The sequence below is a fragment of the Electrona antarctica genome (genome assembly GCF_951216825.1).
Source record: "Electrona antarctica genome assembly, chromosome: 7".
Classification (NCBI taxonomy): Eukaryota; Metazoa; Chordata; class Actinopteri; order Myctophiformes; family Myctophidae; genus Electrona; species Electrona antarctica.
The window spans coordinates 29,312,823-29,336,591 of record NC_136812.1 but is presented as its reverse complement, the minus strand read 5'-3'; the positions used below and the strand labels follow the sequence as shown (position 1 = coordinate 29,336,591).

The window sequence follows — 23,769 nt, the reverse complement described above, 5'->3', positions numbered from 1 at the left end:
CAAAAATATGTTGCTTTGCCCAGCATTTCTTTACACGGACATTAGGGATATACAGTATAAAAAAGGGCTCAGTAAGGCCACAGGTGTGAAATATATGCTGTCTGTGCCTGCACTATTCTCATTAAGGTCTGAGGGAGAGCCTCCCGGCCCAAAACGTTACCAACGTTACCAACAAATAATAAAGAAAACCTCCACAGTGGGAGCAGCATTCCGCTGTGCAGATTTTTTTGTTATTTCATGTTGAATTTTTGATCCAGCACCCAGCCCAGCAGGACAGGATGTGCGGACCTTTTTATTTGAGTTTCATCATGTACAGTACCAAGAAATACAGGGGGGGAAACATTTTGAGTTATAGTGAAGCAGCCTGTTATAGTGCCGCAATGAGGGAGATAAGAAATGTGGGGAGATAAAAAGGCCAAATCATTGTCATTTCACAAAAAGGACATCTGCATTTACTAAATTCCCTAGCTGCTGATCTGGCTTTTCATGCTTATTCACAAGATGAGCATGACTGCTGGATAAGAACAGGGCAGCTCGAGTTCAGAGAGGAGAAATATGGAGTAGTAAAGTAAAATGACAGCTAACATGATTCGGGCTTCTAAAATATGAACAAAGTTGTTCATATTTACTGCTTAAAGCAAACATTATGCCATATGACGTCACAAGAGGGGTCTATATTTTTTGGGGGGGGAGCATGCTTAAAGACAAACATTAAAAGTCCATAGACTTGGCTGCCACATGACGTCATTTCGGAAAGCCAGACTTTGGAGGGGCTAGCGCCCCTAAAATATCAGACAGATCCGTCTTGATGTGATATTTGGATCAAATCTGAAACACTAATATTAAAAAATCACACCTGTGTGAAGTGAGGCGTGCTCTTATCATCGTACATCATCATACGTCATCTCATTCCGGCCAATCACAATTTGTGTCCTCACCTTCGTCATCAATGGTTGTGTTGTGTTTAAACAAATTGGCCAATTCATTGTCAATGGCATTTTAATGTTTGTGTAGGACAAAGTTTGTGCACACACACCAAAAGCTGGACATAGCCCTCAAATAATGCGTTTCACATAAGTTGGCCTCCTGGTGGTGCTATAAAGGTAGATTTGGTAACGACGAGACTCGGCCTGTTATAGCGCCACCATGAGGCTGATTTGAAAATGTGGCATTACTTCTTCAGCCCAGTGGGAATGTGCGTACACAGTTTCACCGCAATCGGATGCTGCGTTCATGATTTGAGCATTTTGTTCAAAACAGGCGACTTCTGCAAACTTTAGCCTAGATGTCAATCTTAGCCAATCACGATGGAATATGATAAATCAAACAGGTCCGTCTTGATCACATGACTATAGCACCCATTTGCTTGGAATTTGATTCAAATCTGAAGGAGTAATATCAAACAATGTGCTTTACATAAGTCTGCCTCCTGGTGGCGCTATAAAGGGCAGATGTGAAAAATGCAGGGTAAAGGTTTTTCATTGGCCTCCTAGGGAGTGTGCAAACTGTGCATAAAGTTTTACACAGATCCGTGAAAATTAGGTAAAAACATGAATTGGCCTGCTATAGCGCCACCATCAGGCTGATTTGTAAAATTTCAAGTGGCATTTCTTCTTTCTGCATGCAAAATATCACGGAAATCGCACATAGGCCTAGAGATACTGTGTACCAATTTGCGTGATGTTTGGACAAAAATGTGTACTGTCAAAAAATTATGTTTTTGCCAAATTCGGCCTCCTGATGGCACTATAACAGGGCCATGTGAAAATCAAAGGTTTATTTCAGCAGGATCCTGAAATTGGATGGCTTGATTCTTTAGGCTTAAAATAATCAATATAAATATTTTTGTAAATCTCTATGAGAAAAATGAATGGACGACTTTTGAGTGGCACCTGCAGGAAACCACGCCCAATACATTGAAAATTGAAAAATTACATAATCAGGCCAAGTGCTTGAGTATCAGACATATTTAAAGGCATATTAAGTAACTTAATGTGTTCATAATGATGAGAGTATAGGCCTATCCTATCTTTACATCGAATGCAGGCTGCAGCATGACTCAAAGTTAATTATAATATGTCTTCATTTTAGGTGCAATGGCTGCCTTTCCCCATGGATTTGTCTTCCCTGTAAGGTTAAATTACAATCCAATCTTATCTGGGTCTGCTTGATAATTAACAGAATCTAATTACAGTCTGCCTCCTTAATGCAAGCCATAATGGCAGCCCGATGCTAAACTGTATAAATAGCTATGTAGCCTATTTCTTTCATTTTTGTATGTCCGGTAAAGTGATCTTGAGTTGGATTTGTTTTTCTCAGGAAGCCTACTCAGTCACTCACTCAGACTCAGAGCCATGAGCTATAGCCTAATAGGCATGCTCTATGAACATTTGCAGCAGGTGAGGTGATGAGTCACGATTTGATGATTAAATTAAGACCCTCGATCCTGTCCGAACTGTCCAAATCCTACATAATTTGACGACAGATCGTCAGCCCATATATACCTACAGCAAACTTATAGTTATAAGGGGCCGGGGGCGGCCTGGTCTACAATTCGCTACACCCATAGGCTAGGCCTACCTGTCAAAATACTTCCATAATGTTGAATGTTATGAATCTTGAAGTCCACGATCACAACACCATGCAGAGGGAGTTCCGCAAACCACGTTCAACCCAGATTCGGCTCAAACAATTAAGGGATTAATTTATTTTCGCTCTATGCCACTAAAATATGTGTAACGCATGCACTCAGGCTCAGCAGTTAAGAAATGTGTTGTGAATCCCTAGACTCCTTCAAAACCGCTCTCAAAGAGCACTTCTGGCCCCTGTAAAATAAAAAGTAAAAGCCTCCTATAATTGTATAATGTAGCCTACACGCGTTTTTGCATAGAAGTGTATATCTGTCTTAAATGTTTTGATTAATTGAAAATGGAGGACAAATGTTTTATCCTCTTAGCAGATTTTGTATTGATGTAGCCTATACTTTCCTTGAACTGTACCCATTCTGCAAACTGTTAAATACATATTTCAATCAATCAATTTCAGCCTGCCCTACAGATCTCATCTTCCTAATATTGATTTCCCAAATAAACAGTGAAGTCGTATACGCTATATACAGTGTCAGTATGCGTGGAATTCAACGCGTTGAATTGTGAGCTGTTTTCAGTGAGTGAAAATAGAAGTTCCTTACCTAAAAGCATGTTCTTTCCATTTTGTTCACCATTCTTAAATCTCAACGAGACGGCAGACCGTTAACATACGGACAGCTCACAGCATATTAGGATTAGTATTTTCTTGCTGCAGCTGATAGAGTAGCCGCCTGTAGCTGTAGCGACTCGCGAGCTAAGGAGTGCGGAGAAGAGAGAGAGAGAGGGGGGGGGGGGGAGGTCACAGAGAGGGGTGCATAGAGTGTGTGGTGGATCGAGAGGTGGAGAGACAGACAGACAGACAGACAGACAGACAGACAGACAGACAGACAGACAGACAGACAGACTGTTCAGTTTCAAGATAGACAGACAGACAGACAGACAGACAGACAGACAAGACAAGACAAGACAGACAGACTGTTCAGTTTCAAGATATGTTCAGGTTATTTCACCTCAGGATTTGAAGGAACAAATATGGATGGCGTATACCGAGCACACTCAGCACAGTAATATAAAATGTAGGCCTGTTGCCTATCGACACGACAAATATGGTTTTCTACCATATTGAACTTTAAGTCAACACTATAGGCTTACCGCAGCCGCTATATAGCTTTCCTCGCCTTTGTCAATGTCCAAGGCAGCTGCCAATTACTGTACCTCATACTGTACACAATACAAGCTGTTTATTTTTATGACTCACCTGTGTGAGCTTATCGCCTTTGACCAAACATTATTTTTCTCAGTGTGCTGGCTATTTGTTGCCATGGGCACCAGTAAAGTGTTGTAGCAAATAGGCCCAGGGTTAGGATGAACACTGTCCAATGAAAAGTCCAATGTAATGAAAATCAGCACAGCTTGTTCACTGGTCTTGAATATGGATGATGCATGTCTTGTCAATCAAAATCAAATCAAAAAATAAAAGAGAATGTGTGTATAGCACTGACAGAGGAATTAGAGAGGAAAATGGAAATTGCTGTAAACAAGTCTTATTGCTTTTTCTGTTTTTATCCTCTTAGCAGTTGTTGTATTGACCCGTACCTTCCTTGAACTGTACCCATTCTGCATTCTAAAATGATCAATCAATCAGGACATGTGCTGACTGCCCCAGGTTGCTCGCACTCAGTGATCCTGATGCTGGCAGCTACAAAGATACTGTCTACCATTCTTTTTCAATGGAAGCCAGCGACATGAAGATACAAAGATTTAAAACAATGCTGTGTAGCTTTATATCTTTGTGTATGATTTGTCTATATTCTGTAATTGTCTCTCTTTGCTTCTTTTCTATTTTTGAGAGCCCCTCCTATATACAGCTTTAATGTTTGTCTTTCAACGATGCTTGTTTAAGAAAACGCCATAGACAATAAAGAGAAATGTAATGTTTGTTTTGAGGACTAAAACAAACATAAGCATGCGTTGCTTAAACAAACATTATGTTGATGCTGTAAGATGATAAGAGCGCCCCTCACTTCACACGGGTGTGATTTTTATTCCTTTACTCTACCTGTATTTTATGTAATATTTAATATTTACCGTAAAGGGTTTGCAGCCTTTTAGAAACAGGTGGCACTGTGGCATGCAGGACCGTTGAGCAGGGCTGGACTGGGACAAACATTCGGCCCGGTCATTTTCGTGCGAATTTGGCCCAGACCAGCCCACCACAACCAGCGTGCAGATAGCAGAAACTATACCGCCCGATCCGTCGCGGCAAACACAAACAAACAAGCCCTAATACCACCACTTTTACAGAACAACATAAATGATACAAACCAACAGACAACTACACAACCCTTTGTTGCTCTCACAAGAATGATGCTGGCAAAAGGATTCAAGATAGAAGAGGGTTTATTTGTCACTCACTGATACAGGTACAGTGAAATGATCATGATGGCACTGGCAGAACTTTCCTGGTGGCCTGCCGCCTTCTGGCCTGCCTGACTGTTAAAAAAAGATTTTTATTAAAAAAATTGTAATCATGGCAGCCCTCTACGGTCGCGGCCCATCGGGAATATGCCCGGTACGTCCTATGGTCAGTCCAGACCTGCTGTTGAGTTATTTCCAAGTGCTCCATGATATATACTCAGTCTAGATGAGGGGGGACGTGTAGATATGGTTTCAGTGTTGTTTTCAAAAGATTAAGCAGTGATGAAGCTTGAATAGCCTATTTTTATTTTTGGATACTTATGACATTGTACTACACATTTCTAGGAAGGGAAAACGTAGATTACATTATGAATAAACCACATAAGCCCCATTTCAAATATAGTGAAAATAACAGATCTGCTCATCTGCTATTTATGCACATTTAAGGCATTGTGGATACTAGTTCAACTGATATAGATATGAGTTCAATTGCTTACACTTCATCACGATTCACATGTACAGGCTAACTACGAATCACACATCAGCGCATTGTGAGCTTGTAGATCTGTTATTTTTGTCACGTTCAGTATACTGTACATTAGGCTGCAATCACGCAGCCGGTTCTGGGAAAAACTACCTGTTACATATTTCGTGTAATGTTATATGTTTTGGAAAATGTTTTTATGAACTAAATCAATAAACAATGCATACTATAGCCAAATATCTTTCCAGGACCCTTGATAAATTCCCAGACCCTTGATAAATTCCAAACCTTTTCCAGGACTTTTTTCTCATTTCAAAATATTTCCAGTAATTGCATGACTGCTGGAACCCTGTACAGCAGGGGTTCTCAACCCGTGGGTTGCGACCCCCCAGGGGGTCGCCAAATTATTTTGAAAAATGAATGCAACTAAATGGCTGGAAAATGACCATGTCCCCCATATATGGGGACTAGGTTGGCGGAGGGTGTGTAGAGCCCAGGATCACATTAGATATTATTGGTAACAAGACAACTCACCCCTTTTGCCACTTTTGGTGAGTCACCCCGAACGTCCGGACAACTCACCAGGGGTGAGATGTCTTCACTTTCGGGGGTGAGATGTCTTCACTTTCGGCCACTTTCGGGGTGAGTTGTCTGACTGAATATGTAGTTCCTATTGGATATTGAAGTCTATTTTCAGAACTTTACAACAACAACAATTTCTACAATAATATAGGTTGGCGGAGGGTGTGTAGAGCCCAGGATCACATTAGATATTATTGGTAACAAGACAACTCACCCCTTTTGCCACTTTTGGTGAGTCACCCCGAACGTCCGGACAACTCACCAGGGGTGAGATGTCTTCACTTTCGGGGGTGAGATGTCTTCACTTTCGGCCACTTTCGGGGTGAGTTGTCTGACTGAATATGTAGCCTTTGAGCTCTTTTATATACTTTACTGAACTAATGGTGACATAGTTCCTATTGGATATTGAAGTCTATTTTCAGAACTTTACAACAACAACAATTTCTACAATAATATATAAGTATAATTAAGTCAAGGCATGATAGCACAATCACAATATAGGCTACAGATGTAAATATATTTATAAAATGTCGAAAATGAGTGCTATTCCCCTTTAAGTATGTCAAGGTCAAATTCATACATTTAATAAACCTTACAAATACAAACATTATTGTTTGTATGTAGGCTACCCAGTAGCCTACCCATATGATTAGATGAATGTGCAACATTGTTTCCATCTTCCAAGCATATTCCTGCCAAAATGGAGATCTTAAATTGTTGAAAATGTCTTTAAACCTCTGATTCCACTCATTTCCTTGTATAATCTGAATGATTTATCCCATTTATCCTTAATATAATCTAGATTCATTCAACCTTATCTTCCTGAATTAAAGTGTGTGTGTGTGTGTGTGTGTGACACAGGGGTGAAAAATGGGTTACAAAAATTGTGGGATAAAAAATAATTAAAAAAAACAGCACAATTTCTTTCTACTTGGTCTGTGTCTAGGCAGATTTAAAAATATATATATTTAGATTTGTATTATCGTGAGAATGGCTTCCATTCCCGCATTGCAACTTTTCAGGAATAGAAAGCCTGCAATTTCCATTAGCTTGGATTCCCCATCGATGATGTCAATGGTGGATGGGTTTCTGAACAGCCCACAGCAGTCTTATGATACGCAGACAGAGTAGAAAGAAATTGATTTTATCATAATCATTAGTGAGGACCAAGTATATGAAGATAGGTTGAAAAGTGGTGAAGTGGTCCTTTAAAATGGTAAATGGTGCATTTATATAGCGCCTTTATCCAAGGCGCTTTACATAGATTGTGCATTACGCACATTCACCCATTCACACACACATTCATACACTGATGGTGGCGGAAACCATGCAAGGTACCAACCAGCACATCAGGAGCAATTAGGGGTTCAGTGTCTTGCTCAAGGACACTTCGACACTAACTCTGGGGGAGCCCGGGTTCGAACTGGCGACCTTGAGGTTACCATCCGGAAACTCTACCCCTGAGCCACCGCCGCCCCTAGGTGGAGCGACATTTTCTTGTTTAAAGGTAAATACAGTAGCTCTATATCTCTCTCTCTCTCTCTCTCACACACACACACACACACACACACACACACACACACACACACACACACACACACACACACACACACACACACACACACACACACACACACACACACACACACACACACACACACACACACACACACACACACACACACACACACACACACACACACACACACACACACACACACACACACACACACACACACACACACACACACACACACACACACACACACACACACACACACACACACACACACACACACACACACACACACACAATTAATGGGGATCTCCCCATTTCTCTAGCTCTTTTAACAGAAAATACTTTCAGGTCAGGATACAAAATGGAATCCAATCAGGAGAGGGAACTCATACTGTAGATAACAGGATAAACAGGTGAAATTGGAAGTGATGAAACAAATACACGAGTAGAGACATTTTGAACTATAAAATGTAAGCCGATACCTCTTGATAGCAATGATTATATTATCAGAAAAAAGCATCTGCAATTTATTGAGCACACACGCACATATTGGTGATATAGAATGTCTGCTTTCCTTTATAAATACCACCCAATGAGCAAACTCGCTCTGCTTTATTGTGGTGTGCTCTCCAGCAGGAGCACAATTAAACCCATCATTTAACTATGGCGCTTCTCACATGAGTCACCCCCAATCTCCATTCACAGCAGTCCAATTGTGTGAGTTTACAGAAATGCGAAGGGCTTACTGTAAATGAGCTTAAAAATAAATATTTGATGCATGCTGATGCTAATGTGTCAGCATGCATTGCATGCTGGTAGTGTAATTTTATGAATGCACTTGTACCGGTAGATTTTGATCCGACTTCTACATCTACAAGTCTGATTTTGACAGTAAAAGCCTGCACAAATATGCGACTTCACTTTACCCCAAATTGGAGCTTTTCTTGTTGCTAGTTGCAGTTCCAAGTCTACTCTGCACACACTCTAGTTTGGGAGTGCCAATCACCTAGCTTTGCTTTGCCAGACTGGTCATGTGGTATCACTCACAAGATTCCGATATTGTGGGGAACTTTTGAGTGATCTCACATGATCAGCCTGGCAAGGTCAGGTAGGTTACCAATCCCAGCTATGGACTAGAAGTAACATAACATAAATGCACACAACACATTCCCATAGTAAAAAGAAAACACAATCACACAACAATAAAATACTAATATGTAGGCATGAGACAAGTCTTGCCAAATTTATTTTTGTTTTTACTCTTTATTAAATTTAACAAAAACAAAAAAACAATTGCCAAACCACTCACTCATACAAGCTCAGGCCTCAAACTGAGGGGATTAGAAAAAAGAAAACGAAAAAGAAAAGGAGGGGACATTTTTTAATTTTAAATTAATAAATACACATTTAAAAAAAATTGAATTATGAAGCCTTTAGATAATGATTATTTCTCTAAAATGATCAATACTTTTGGAATGTAACCGACTTTCCTAATCATCTGTTCTGAGAATGGGAGTCAACCTGTAAACTTATAAACTGTGTTATGATGAACTAACTGTATACAGAAACAAGCCCAGCTGTACTACTTCCTACTTTACAGTAGACATGAAACATGTCCAGCCTGTGTTGAGACTCAACCTTTGAGCTAATATATCTGAAGCATTTTATCCAGTAAAGAACGCTGAAGATGTGTGCTTGGAATTGGAAGGCCGCTGAGGTAATTCTGAAAAGTAAATAAATAAAACATTTGAGCATGTCAATAGATGACACCCACGCACCAAGGACTTTAGTCTAATCCCAAATTAATTTCAAAATATACAAAGCGTTTAAAGAAAAAAATATAATCTCATTCACAAATTGTGTATGAGATTTCACAACATCACAAACACAAAAACAGAGTGTCTTGGCTGTGCACTGTTAAAGGCTCATTTTTATAGTCACATCTAGTGGCCAGTAATACTTTAGTTCACCATAATTCTCCTATAGAGTAGTTATTTGTTATATCAATAAGCCAATTTTTATGCCAAATTGGCAACACTATATAAACAGATTATTTTCAATTGGCTATACAGTACCTCGGTTCTGTAGATTAGGCAACAGACCATGGAGTGGAATGCTATCATCTCTCCTCTCAAAGTATTTGGAATCCAAACCTACAAGTTCTCCACTTAGGAAAGAAGAGAAAACAAATGTTCACTGTACTGTCGACTAACTGGATAACCACTGTGACTGTCAAAGTAGTTATATAATATAAATCAAATACAAAACAATGGATTCACCTTTGTTTATTCGCTATATGTATGGGATGCTGTTCAATAGGGATGACATTTATGGCCTCCATAGGAGACATACCAGGTTTCCCACTCATTGGATAAAAATGGGCCTGTAAAAAAACAAATTGATATCACAAGGAGACAATAGAGTGAAGCCTGATTCATACAGTTACGCGTCATTAGCTTGTAGATCTGCTAGTTTCTGTATGCAACACTGTCAAACTTATGACATCATTGCTGCCATTATTGTAAAACATTGTTCAATGTTCATGGCTGAATATTTAAAGGGGAATACCACTCATTAACGTCAATAATATAGAGCCGTGTATGGAAATAAGAAAAAGGGCAATGCCATACTTAACTGAGCTTCAACAAGCAAGCAGATACTAAAGGTCGGTGTATCCAGCTATATGAAAACTACATTATGGTTGATGTCGTCAATAATAAAACTGCAGAATGAATTAAGTGTTTTGCAGTGACTGAATCTCTCTCTCTCTCTCTCCAAACACCTCATGGAGGCTCCTCTCTACTCAACAATTAAAAATGTCATCAATACGGCCATTCGCTCAATGTAAATACACTGTACAATTACTTAGTTGGTTCATTCACACACTGACACGTTTTGGCTCAATTTGACAATCACACCGACTTAACTCATGGCAGCTAGCAGCGTACATTTCTTTGCATGTGAGGTGCTACTAAGTCAGACATTTGCGTTCACTCATACAGCCCGGCCGGTTAATGTCTAGATTACTTCCAGGTTACAGTGCATCTGGGAATGAGGCTTATGTGCGGTCTCAATGGAGTTTGCAGAAAAATCACAAATTGAACAGTGAAAGATGCCGATTAGTTGCTCGAAAATAAAATCAATCAATCATTTCCACTTAGTGTACCCTCAATCCTGCTGCTGTAGGCAAAACTGAAGGAGTCTCAAATGATTCAGGAGATGGTTGCTTTCTGGGCAGCAGTTTTTCATTTAGCTGTTTGTTCAGCCAATTTATAACTGTGGTAAAAAGGCAAAACAGAAAATATCTACATACCGTCCAGGAAGCCATTGTACATACATATTCAGTACGTTATGACGATCAACTTGCTTGAGATAGATAATTGAACACAGTGAATTTTACATTGCTTTAAATCTTTGACAAAGAACATACATTATTTGTGCGTGGTAATGCAGTAGAAGGCATAGATTAATTTGTAAATGATATCTCATAAAAGTCCACAGAGAAAATATTGTTGTTAAATGTCCATGAAACGCCTTTGGTAGTGATATGATATCAGACAGAGAAACAGATAAAGCTATGGTGGGTTTGAATAAATAAATACATTTGTTAGCAGTAAAATCGACTTTGGTCAGTCATGCACATGCCTATCCTTCAAATGCAGCACTTCAAACCTAAAAGAAATTCCAAAGAAAATACATTCCTTACCATTTTCGTTAGTTTTTAGCAGCTCTTTGCTTTCATTTAACTTCTGCATTGTTGTCTCCATCTGCTCTTTCAATTTTGAAACCTGAAGATGTAGAGATTTCTTTGAGTAATAAAAAGACAACTTCAACACTCTTTTCTGTATGCCTCATTAGTGCCTTAATCATAGACAATCAGAAACTATGGTGGCGGAAACCATGCAAGCCACCAACCAGCACATCAGGAGCAATTAGGGGTTCAGTGTCTTGCTCAAGGACACTTCGACACTAACTCTGGGGGAGCCTGGGTTCGAACTGGCAACCTTGCGGTTACCATCCAGCCACTCTACCCCTGACCCACCGCCGCTCAGGGTAGAGTAAAAACTATTGCTTCCTTAAAATAAAAGACACGTGTTTGCCCCGTAATAACTTGTAGTCTTTACTGCACCAGGAAAAAAGGAAATAAAGAGGAGCTGTTCCACACGCAGAGGGACCACATTGTGTAGATCTGCTAAGTTTAAATGTTTTGAAAATGTGCCTGAAATAGGAATGCCAGGGTTAATGTGACTAAAACACTCATAGTAAACACATTTTTCCACACCAAATTTGAAAGATACCATATGATATAGTATATAGTACAGTCACATACCTGTTCATCTTTGTGCTTGAGCTGTTGCTGGGCGTTTTCAAGGTTCTTTGTGAACTTGAGCAGTTCTTCCTCTGTTTTCAAGAGTGCCTTCTCTTGTTCCACAGTGACTATGTTTTTCATCTTGTTTTTGTTGGACAATTTTTGATTCTCCCCCATAATCTTCTTAATGATCTCGTTGGCCTTGGTGAAGAACAATAACAAGTACGTTTAGTATCAGGCCTTGGCATTACGGTCTCAGTGCAGTTCATTTTCTACTTTCCCAAAACATAAATTGCGATAGGTGAAATCTGAATTACTGCTCATTATAAAAAGGGGGAAAAAAAGAAATTACAGTACTTGCGAATTCTGGGGCTAAATAAACTGTATAATACATCATCAACTGTGCTCTCCTATTTTCACAGACAGTGTTGTGTTTATAACGAACTAAAGACAGTTGGGTCCCCACTCAAACACACTTGCCCATCAAGCAACCTGAAAGCAAACTCCCACCTGCCCAAACGTTTTATTTACTTGCAAAGAGCAGTCAGGCAACCGTTAAGTGTGAGCACCTGTAGTATAATACAATTTTGTTACTTAAAAAATATGGGTGATGTAAGTCATATGATATTCCAACAACAAAAATGCTATTGAGTGTTTATTCAGTAACAGGCGGCTCCACTGTCTTCAGCTGTTTTGAAAACAGAAAATAAATGTTCAGTTCGAGCCATCGAGGTATTCAATCGAGAGAGAAAATTACAATAGAGCACGCACATCCACTAACTAAATGCCAGGTGCCGGGCAGAGGTTAATAGAAAAAAGATAAGGTCTACTCTGCACACTGAAATAAGCTCCAACGTCACGTCAAGCTTGAAACGTCATGTCCACTATGGTGTATGGTGTAAGGAACCTTAACACTCATGACGCCAAAACGCTTCGGAACCCGTCAGATGACGGGTTAAGATTTAACCCCGAAGGTCGCCATACCCATCATAAGGCGGGTTGTAAGGTTTATATCAATTCCAAGCAGCCGAAGCTCAACACTAACCTTTTGTGCTTCCCAGGCTGCTAGACAGCGCCTACGTTCTTCCCATCATGAGGATCAATGCTCGCGCCTCCCATAAGGATCCCATTGTAGTTTCTTTGCCGCTTGTTTTCTCCGAAAAATACTCCAAAGTTGTTTTTGTCCAATCCGCCTGACGTTCAGAAGTAAATAGTGATTTTTGATCGCATCGCGCCCGCCATATTACCGCTTGTGGTGAAAACTAAGACATGTCGGCTGCTGCTCGTACAACTTTTTGCTCCTCCTCTCGCTGTATTGGGCTGTGTGCCCCGGAAGTAGTTGGCGCGAATTCACAGATATTGCCTGGCTGCCTGCGGTAATTTCACATGAACACCAGGGGGCGATGAACGTGTTAATATTTTAAGCTTTGGAGCTGATTTCAGTGTGCGGACCTTAACTTTTTTTAAGACATTGAAATACACTTTTATAAATAATGGCTAAGACAAATTTAACTTTCTGTATGTGATCTTTGGACTTTAATGAAGATCAATAAATATATTAGTAGTAGTATAGAAACGTAAGAAAAGGTAGGTCTTAATAATAATCATTCAAATTCACCAACCTTTATTATGTCTGCAGAGAGTAATTTGACAGTTTCTTCCAGTTTTCCAGAATTTCCATCAATAGAGTCCTTAAGAAGCAAAACATATACCCCAAATGTGATATACAGAAAGACTGGTGTAAAACAAAACTACAGCAAGGTGTTGATAAACCACTGTAAAATATGAACAATCAAGTAAATGGATAAAGATACGCAATTAATTATGCTCAAAGTTACTGTTACGGTACAATTCAGACGCCATACTTACACTAAAATATAATATATAAACATAAAACACAAAATTTGCTTTCAGCGTGACTAAAGATGACAGGGAGCAAATTAAGACAAATACCCAGGGTAAGTGAGACAGACCAAGTCCTGCCATAATGCAAAATTTGAGTTTGAGACCAGACTCTAGTAATAGCCCTACTACTTTTATTTTAGCTAAAGCTTAGAGGACAGTGAGTGCACACATGTATCCACAGACACCCATTTACATCTCACCTTCTGCTGTTGAGTGGCTTCAAGCAACTCTTTTGTACGACACATTAGCTGATCCTTGTCTTTGACTTCTTGATCCAGAACAGCTGTACGCATTTGAAGCTGGCTGACCAAGCGCTCCTTTTCATGGCACTCCGTGTCCAATGTCCCATTCTCCCTCCTCAGAGACAATACCTGCTGCTTTGCTCGCTGAGCCTCCTATTTGAAAGAGGTCAGAGTGTAAAAGATGTACAAATTGATTACCAATTATATAGCTCACAGGTTTTCAAAGTGGGGAACACCAGCTGTTGCCATTTGGAACAGAGTAATATGGATGGATTGATGGCTTAGCGGTTCACAAACTATTTTGGCTGTGCACCTCCTGTTACATCCATTTCAATGTTTTACAGAGGCTGAGATTTGAAAGTTCGTAGCGGTCGACAGTACTTGCACGCTCTGCTTGCACACTAGTAGGCCTACTTGTGTGCAACGCGCAAGTAGGCACTCGACAGAGTGCAGTTCTAGTTGTAATTGGCAGAAATGTTTAATATAGGTACTGTATACATAATACATATAACATAACTAACTTTTAAACATTGTTTTTACCATTGCTGTGCCTCTGAGCTACATGTTTATGGCAAAAATCCATATATTGAGATGAGTTATTTACCCTTTTTATGTCACGCAAGGGTGCCACAGTGTGGGAAACCCTGGCTTAGACAGACAGATATTTTATTGCCAATAAGCATCATTAGGCCTACAACAGAGACATCTACTAAACATGAATTTCCTAACTTTTTGTTGGATGTTTAAATAACTTTAAGTAACCGGTTTGACCACTTTCAACCTGGCTGAACACTTCCATTCCAAAAAGTGACATAAACCACCGTTCATCCCTTAACAAAAAATCACACCCGTGTGAAGTGAGTGGTGCAACTCCGTGTGGGGGTCCCCGGGGGGTCAGCAGAAGTTTCAGACTGACAGGAACGCGGCCAGGGTGCCGGCCCAGTTCCGGCGAGCCGCCCCGCGTCCGAAACGGTCGAGAAATGACAAGTTACCTTGTGGGGATCCCCGGAGGTCCCTGGAACATCCAGACCCACAGGAATGCGCCCAAGGGACCGACCAATCCCCGAAATGGTTGAGAAATGTCAGTTAAGGTCCCTGCACACAGAGTGCGTTTTTCGGATTTTTAGTGCCGTTTCTCCATCGGTTTTCCGAAAAAACGCATCCAGTGTGCAACCACCTTTACCGTGTGGGGGTCCCCAGGGGGTCCCTATACAGTACTGCACTGCAACACCCAAAATCATCAGTTAATGTGTATTAGGCTACGCAACAGTGACGGTTGTGAAAACCAACCAAAAGCTATTTTCGTGCTCGGACAGACCCAGGGACACACATAGCCGTCTATAGGGGTGGTTGCACCACTCAAAAACGTAATACATAGAACATCTATACACGTGACGTCCTATCAAATCCAGCGCTTCACTGGTCTTTTCAGTGGTTTACGATAGGTTGCACTCTTCGCCAAGGTATGAATGGTTCTAGGTTGCTATGCGACAGATAAAACCGGAAATTAACCGGAAGTGAAAACTCTGTTTCTATCTGCCTCAATGTAAACAGATTCACAAAAACACATCTATAGCCGGGAAGCCACAGGCCCAAAAGCTCAACGGTTAAGGATTAACCTGTGATGTCAGAAACATTGTGAGAAAAAGTTATGGCCATTTCTGTATACCACACCATAGACCATTCATCATACTTTAAGTAGCATGTGACATGTCAAACTAGGGGTTTTTCATGATTCTGAATTCATTCCAAGTATTAGTTTTGCACCAAAAACACTCCTTGACCTAAAAGCGGCGATATCCGTCATCACAAATGTGATGAGGTCAGCACATTTGGAACGTGGATATGGCCGAATTTAGGCCAAGGAGTATTTTTCGTGCAAAACTAATGCTTGGAATGGATTCAGAATCATGAATACCCCTAGTTTGACATGTCACATGCTACTTAAAGTATGATGAAAAAATGCCTTATATTGGTTGTCTATGGTGGGGTATACAAAAATGGCCATATCTTTTTTTCGCGATATTTCCGGCAGAGCAGACCTCTCATTCTGTGGACCTTAATGACCAAAAAAATACAAATAAAACATCATGACATCACAGGTCTTCTCAAATTTTGGAGGGCTGGCTGCCCGGCTACAATCTTTTGTCAAAACAAGCTTTATTCAATGGCCTTATTCAATACTTTCTAAAAAGTTAATTCCCTTAAGAACTCTTTTGATTCCATTGTCATTTTATAATATTAGGCAATGGAGTTGACCGTGCTTTTGTACCGCAATGCACTAACTTACCTCCTCTGCACCCACTAGTTTAATTTGCAGGTCCCTGATGGTCGATTCGCTCTTGTATTTCCTCTCTGTCAGTTCTCTGTTGGAGTTTTCCAACTCAGCTAGTCTGGTCTGAAGCTGATGGATAGTTATTTTGTGAGCACTCTCCAGATCTTGGCGTAGGTCTTCATTCTGTTTCTGAAGCCGGGTTTGTATCTGCAAGAGTACATGCATTGATATTAAGTAGGGATGTCCCGAATGCGAAATTCTTGGCCAAAACAGAATACCGAATATACAGTAGGAAACTGTTGGCCGAAAACCGAATACGATTAATATCGGCCACTCCGAGGTGTGGTAGTAAACTGTAAACTCTCTCTGGCTCTCTCTCCCACACGCTGTTAAGTTACCGCGACTAAGACTACATTTCCTGTCAATAATAAGCAGCGAAAAAAGCAGTGAAAAATGCCCTTCACAATGCATTATTGTGAAGGGCCCTTCACGGCGTAGGCAGGAAATACAGTGTTTAAACTGGGCTGCTTACTGGCGCACGTTAAGAGTACAGACATATTTGCTCCGGTCTGTCCGGTGTGGCTGTGAACAGTTTTAGCACTGCAAACGCTGCAATCGCCTGGTAAAGTTGAGTTTTGATTCTTTGAACAGTCAAAAGGAGACACTTTCAAAGGAGAGGGCAAGATAGATGGAGTAAAGGTGGAATTGGAACCACAAACACACACTGAGTGGAGGTGAGTGAAGTCGCATGCCGGTGAAAGGAATACCAAGACAACAACAGTAATCATAAAGATGGACACATGCCCATGTTAACTTTACCACTTGAATTGAAAAATTAAGAGAATATTTAATCAACTTTCCCGAATCCGAAGCTGTCCCATTCGTCACACTGAGCCACAGACGGCAGGCACAACTATATGTGAGTAGCAGCCTACACCCTACAGTATTTGATTAGCTTCGTTAGGTATGGTTACGGACATTTCGACATGTAACGTGATTTTCGATATGCAACCTGTGAGCCTACATTATGTATATTATGCTGCAACTGAGCCACGTTGAGGGTTTTAGTCTGAAGATGGGAACATTGCATGTACAGTACGTTCAGGTTGTGTCAAATTGGAAATGGCATAAAATAATTTGACAGGAGCCATGTCACATCCAATACAAAAGCCTCCCCTTGCCCCCCCCAAAAAAGAGCAAAAATGCTCTATTCATAAGGAATATAAAAAAATCACACTTGTGTGAACTTTGTGAAGTGGGTGGTGGCTTTTATCATGATGATGGTGTATGATGCCACATGTTGGAGCGGTTAGCACAGCTCCAAAAGGTTATGGTTGGAATTATGGGGGGGACGCATGAATAAGACAAACATAAAAAGTCCATAGACTTAGCTGCCACATGATATCATGTTTGAAAGCCACATGTGCGGCCCTCAACAAGAAGCTTACCCCTAAAGCCTTCTCTCTCTCTGATACAAGATCCTGAGAGTAGTGACTGGATATTGTTTTTTCTTGACTTGACCATTCTGCACGAAGTTTGTCCAACTCTCTTGTCTTATCTGACAGTTTCTGTAAGACATTATGCATACGGGTTAAAATAACTCAAATTCTGGAATAGCTGTGCATTGATGTGTAACAGCAAGATAACGGTTATGGTTAAGTCCTACTACGGATTAAACAGAATGAGCGATTTAGTTAAAAGGACAAAAAGATTATAAAAAACATACTTTACTCAAAAGGTAATCAATAGAATAATCACCAAGAACATAATCGACAGTTGCAGCCCTGATCATATACCTGAAGAGCATAACCTAGTTCATCTTCAGTCTTCTTAAGCTTCTCCTCAAAGGAATGCTTCTCCTCCTGAAATATTCAAAAGATATTGTTGGTATAAATTATGGCTGTCAAAATAACTGGGTTAACTGAGTTAGTTAACATGTGAAATGAATTAGATTCACATTTTTAACGCCATTAATGCATGATTGGTGGATGATCCACCCCATACATCTAGCCCTATCTGGATGGGGGAAAAACACGCTGACTGTTCACAAACTGTACTGTATAGTTGAGGAATGGCACGTCTGCATGTTTATAGATGGGTCGCAATTCAATGATTGACTAGAATACAAGAAGGTTCGCCCCATAACACGCTCTCCCCAGGTCTAATCCAGCAACCTTGGGTAGCCACCACATATTCCTAAACGTAACCTCAGTAAAACTATGCTTAAAATTAACCTTGTTCCTAAATGTAACTACTTCACAGGTGGTGGGAGTGATCGTACGCAGCAGTGCACACTGCACACATGACAGATGGATGTCCAGTCTGGGTGTATTTATTGACAGAGTTGTACAGATGAGATGACCATACCAGTGATAAAATGTAGCAATTGTCCTGTTCTTTTGTCTGCTTCTGGCTGCTACCTGCTGAGTGCTGCTGGTAAGAACGCTGGTGTGCTCCCACCATTCCCTGTGTCCTATCTGAATCACTGCACCTGTGTGCCCTCTATACACACCCAGTTCCGGTCAAATCTAAAGCCCGCCACCAAGTGTTCGAAAATAATATTGCCAACAAAATAAATAATACAACACCATCATAACTAGGGATGTCCGATATTACTGAGGTTACGTTTAGGAATATGTGGTGGCTACCCAAGGTTGCTGGATAAGACCTGGGGAGAACGTTCTTGTATTCTAGTCAATCATTGAATTACGACCCATTTATAAACATGCAGACATGTACAGTTTGTGAACAGTTAGCGTGGTAGAACTGTCAGTATTTGTCAGTTTGGCATAATTTAAAAAAAGATTATGCCAAACTTTTGATTGAAACATAAATCCAAGTGGCAGGTCTTGGTGCAAGTATGATATTGTAGTATTTAGCTTATCTTGTAGTATTTAGCTTAGCTTCAGTCTGTGTTATTGGCTTTAGACTAACCATCTTTGCTTAGAACAGAGATGTTTTGATTACAAGTGGGAAATATGACAATTTTCAATTAATGTAGGCATTTACCTTCATTGACGAGAGGCACACTGCTAGATGTTTTTTAATGTCTGTGTCAGAGCCTTGAAGTAGCCTTAATGTGAGGTGGTTGAGACGTTTGAAGGCATTTGTCTCAACAACACTGAAGTCAGCAGAGCTGTCAAGCACTGGGGACTGACTTAACTGCAGCAGAAATCTGTAAAGCAGTCATTTTAGTACAATTGCAGTATTCCATGGAGCAAAAGCTTTTCAAATTAGATAAGATAGTCAAAGTGTTTGTACCTTGGGTTATCAGAGTCTGACTCCTGTTTGCAGAGATTCAAGAGGTCAATGAATTTCTGAGGAAATTCATTGAAGGTTATCAGCAACCCCTGCTGAACTTTCAAACTAATGACAAATAAATTAATTTTCAGTGAGGAAAGGGTCAGAGTTAGGACATTCATAGAACACTGTATTCACATTTCACAACAGCATTGCAGTGAGCAGCTGTATGAGGTGCCAAGTGCTTACCTTTGGAAGTCCTCCTCTGATATGGAGAGGCTGAACAAAAAATATGGGTCAGCATCATCTGTTAGTCTTAAAAGAAGCCCCTAACATGAAAAAAAGAACAAGAAAACAATAGGTTAGTCCGTGATAAGTATGAAATCCTATATTTTCTACAAGTTGCAACATAGATCATCAGGGATATTTGGGGTCAAAAATGCACCTCTGTACCCCAGCCTACATTCTGGAGTGATTGTTGGGCAAGATATCCTATAGACTAGGGGGGGCTAAGTGATTGTGAGGGGCAAAGGGGCCCTAGTCAGTCACTAGTACAAAATAACTGCAAAAGCAGAAAAAACCCACAGCACTCGAGATTAGATACATGGGGCTATATTTTGCGTGTCTTAAGTACCAGGTCTTATTAGGCCTACTAGGCCATCACACTAGGGCCACAATTTATATAACCATTAACAACCTTCACATTTTTGCACACTTACCGTTTTGTGAACAGAACTTGTTGTCTGTTGCAGCACAATGGTAACTATGATATTTGCTTTCCTGTAAGGGCAGAAATGGAACTATAAATGGTCAGGTGAGAGACAAATCTAAGATCAAAGTTGTGATCTACACCAATATATGTATGTGTAACAAAATATCCATCTAATGATTAGATTGAACGTTTTATCTTACAATCGACTCACCTCCCTATACCTTAAAAAATAAATAGAGAGCTGAACAGAGTACAGACAGTAACATAATTCTACTAGCAATATCCACCTGCTTTGTTGTTTATTAAGCAACAAATAAATGCTGGCATATTAGCCCTGGAACATGACAGTCATGAATATCATGTGAACCATTACCATATGACTAGGCATATAGTCGGTCCAGCTGGATTTAATTTTAAGAATGTACAAGGATATATGAATGATATATCATTTGAGTTGTAAGTTATACACAGAAAGTTACTGCATGGATCATTCATAGTTGATTTTGAAGCGTTGTACTGTAGATAGGATAAAGACGGAGGTGATAACATGAATTTAAGTGTAGGCGCCGACATGGAACACACACACACACACACGATGAATTCCTGTTCTGTTCTTTGTCTATATAGAAGTGTCTATTTGTAAATGTCTCTAAATGTTTTTGATGAATTGAACATGGTGGACCCTATTGGAAACAAGTGTAATGCTTAATTGGGTCGTCCACTCACAGTTAACAGCCTTTGTATTGAGTTTGTGCTTGAAATGTACTGTAATTCTGCAAACTGTTAATAAATATTACAATCAATCAATCAAAACACACACACACACACACACACACACACAAGTCATTGGCTTCAGCTGTTTACTAGCCATGGTTCACATGACGCTCGTACTTCACGAGTACTTCATGACTGTCATGTTAATCATGTTTCAGGGCTAGCTGTTTACATGACATGAAAGATATCGTATCGAAAATGACGCCGGTGCATGGGTTGCGTTGTCTAGTTAGCTAACTTTTAGCTTGCTAATGTGACACATAAGTAAACAAGCAGACATTACCTGTCCTCGCAATCCTTGCACCTCATATTCACTTGCAACGGTTTGTTGAACAACTTCTCCATGATTGTTTCTCTGTGGTTTAGTTTGTCGACTGTCGTTAGGGGAACGATAACTGCTATAACTACCGGCACAAGCCCGATAGGAAAGCTGCGAGCCGGGGAGACAGTTTATAATATTGAAAACAACAAGGCGATTCCGTTGTTGTGTTTGTGTTTGGCGCTTTGCACCCGCGCAACGACGCTCGGTTCAACGGAACAACAAGTAGAGATCAGTAATAAAGGCGAGATGTGCGTCTGTTCTGTGCGTTCACTCACGGGCACACCGGAAAAGCCATGACGTCATCAATATTATGTGGGAAACGATGCAGAAAAGGCGGGCCCATGCCTCCATGCATAGGCCTACAACCAAAGATAATTAGTAAAACATTTCACCATATGCGGTTGAGGATATCGCAGGCGCAGCCTAGCCGCAATTTGCAACACTAGATTTTTTTGATGAATCTTGCAATACCCTACATTGACAGCCCATTGATCCAAATTGCATTTCCGATCTGCTTGTATTAAAGGCATAGTTCAGATTTTTTTTTAACTTAAGCTGTATGAAATAATTGCCATTAATATAGTGGTTGCAACTGTATTCATTGATTGCCCGAGTCCTGTGGTGGGAGTTCTGCTCTGGTTTTGGTCAATATTAAAGGACCACTTCACCACTTTTCAACCTATCTTCATATAATAGGTCCTCACTAATAATGGCGCAATTTTCAGTCTGTGTCTCATTGGAGGGCTGTGGGCAGTTCAGAAACCGTCCTCCAGTGACATCATCGACGGGGAATACAAGATAATAGAAACTGCAGGCTTTCTAGTCCTGAAAAGTTGCAATGCGAAAATGGACATTTTTTGTAAAAAAATATTGTTTTAAAAAAATCTGCCTAATGATGATGTCACTGCAGGACGGTTTCTAAACTGCCCACAGCCCTCCTATGAGACAAATTTTTTTTGTGCCATTTTTATCATGATTATTAGTGACTCACATAGGAATAGACTACGTGACAACCAGGAATAGTCTGGTGACCACAGGAGATACGGGTGGCAGCCGGAAAGTAGACGGCACCCGGGAGCAGTATGGGTTGGCGCCCCAGCCTGTGTCTTCCGTGAGGAAGAAGCCCAACAAACGCACGGTGAGGCCAGGAGGGCCATTCAAGCTCAAGCGGAGCCTGCGGCACCACCAAGGGCAAGGTGGAGCCTGTGGAACCGTTGCGGCTTGAGAATCCACCATTCCTGAATAAAGTGCCTGGTGAGAGCAGGAGTGGACCTGGTGAGACGTAGGAGGGGCCCGGACAGGAGTCAACCCACAGAGCCTAGTCCTTCCACGCGCCAGAATGGTACCTCCCAGTCCCGGCAGAGTAGTTCAGGAGGAACGGATTGTGTGGCCCTGGTTTTTCCCTAATGGGACTGATCGAGGGTAGCTACTGGGACGTAAGTCGGGACTTGATCACCCCGGCTGGGTCACCTGAGTGAGGGGTATGATGTTGGGAGAACCGAAACCCTGATGACCTTGGGATACATCACTGAGGATACGTCCCAGGTGCATCCATGTTTGTATGTATTTTGTTTTAGTTTTTTTTTTTAATATGAAGATAGGTTGAAAAGTGGTGAAGTGGTCCTTTAAGTAGTTCCGGTCATTTTGTGGGGGGCAATGGGGTCTGGGGCCACGCAGTAAAAGTACCATGTGATAGAGGGGTCAAAGTTGAACGAAAGTTGCGCTAATATTTTAGAAATAGGTCAACAATACAAATGACGTTAGTTTTGTGGATTAATTTACTTTTAATGCGTGCCCCCCTCATAGAGTATAAAGAATTGGAGGGGGGCCCCTGTGCCCCTCACCAAAACCAGAGCACAACCATGGGACTCGGGCAATCAATTAATACAATTGCAACCACTATATTTATGGTATTTATATTTAAAGGAGCATTCAGTGATTTGAGTGATTTGGAAAACCACCCAGTCCGCCCCGGTAACAAAATGTGCACATGCACGCTCTACAGTGGGGGGAAGTGCAACAGGCCAACAGCATGTGCACCCCACTCGATCATGATTGGAGGAAGGCCCCTCTCATCCTGATTGGATGAAGGCTTTACCACCCGCCACCAAAACTGAAACTAGGGTTTTTTGACCCCAGGGGCTCACTGGGGACAGGGAGGAACTCCTTATATGGTCAGCACACTCTATAGTAGGGAGGATTATCCAGAAAAAAAAGAAAAAATAAGTGATATTTAGATTAAGTCAAATCACTGAATATACCTTTAAGTATTTCATGCAGCTTAAAACAAATCTGAACTATCCCTTTAAACGACGATGTTAAACGCACCAATATTGCAGCTGTAGGGAACGTTTGAATTATCCTCTTTCAAACTGTAATTAAAGCGTTTGTTTCATAAA

General features: G+C 40.7%; 2 protein-coding genes across 2 annotated transcripts in view; both read right to left on the bottom strand.

Annotated features, from left to right (window-relative positions):
- Positions 1 to 3,244, bottom strand: part of cacna1ea (calcium channel, voltage-dependent, R type, alpha 1E subunit a) — a 191,087-nt gene extending 187,843 nt beyond the window's left edge. Inside the window, exon 1 of the mRNA XM_079505454.1 lies at positions 3,191 to 3,244. The gene's annotated coding sequence lies outside the window, so the exon portion shown is untranslated. The remainder of the gene's footprint in view (positions 1 to 3,190) is intronic.
- Positions 3,245 to 8,834: 5,590 nt separating this feature from the next.
- sass6 (SAS-6 centriolar assembly protein) lies at positions 8,835 to 21,640 on the bottom strand. The gene is made up of 16 exons (XM_079506857.1): positions 21,332 to 21,640; positions 20,282 to 20,342; positions 19,812 to 19,891; positions 19,584 to 19,688; positions 19,332 to 19,497; positions 18,119 to 18,184; positions 17,771 to 17,890; positions 16,338 to 16,529; positions 14,006 to 14,200; positions 13,523 to 13,591; positions 11,922 to 12,101; positions 11,298 to 11,379; positions 10,758 to 10,867; positions 9,871 to 9,974; positions 9,667 to 9,758; positions 8,835 to 9,314 (listed from the first exon to the last, which is right to left on the bottom strand). Exons 1-16 carry the CDS (start codon positions 21,391 to 21,393, stop codon positions 9,256 to 9,258), a joined length of 1,743 nt encoding a protein of 580 aa, XP_079362983.1. The 5' UTR covers positions 21,394 to 21,640; the 3' UTR covers positions 8,835 to 9,255.
- Positions 21,641 to 23,769: the final 2,129 nt, after the last annotated feature.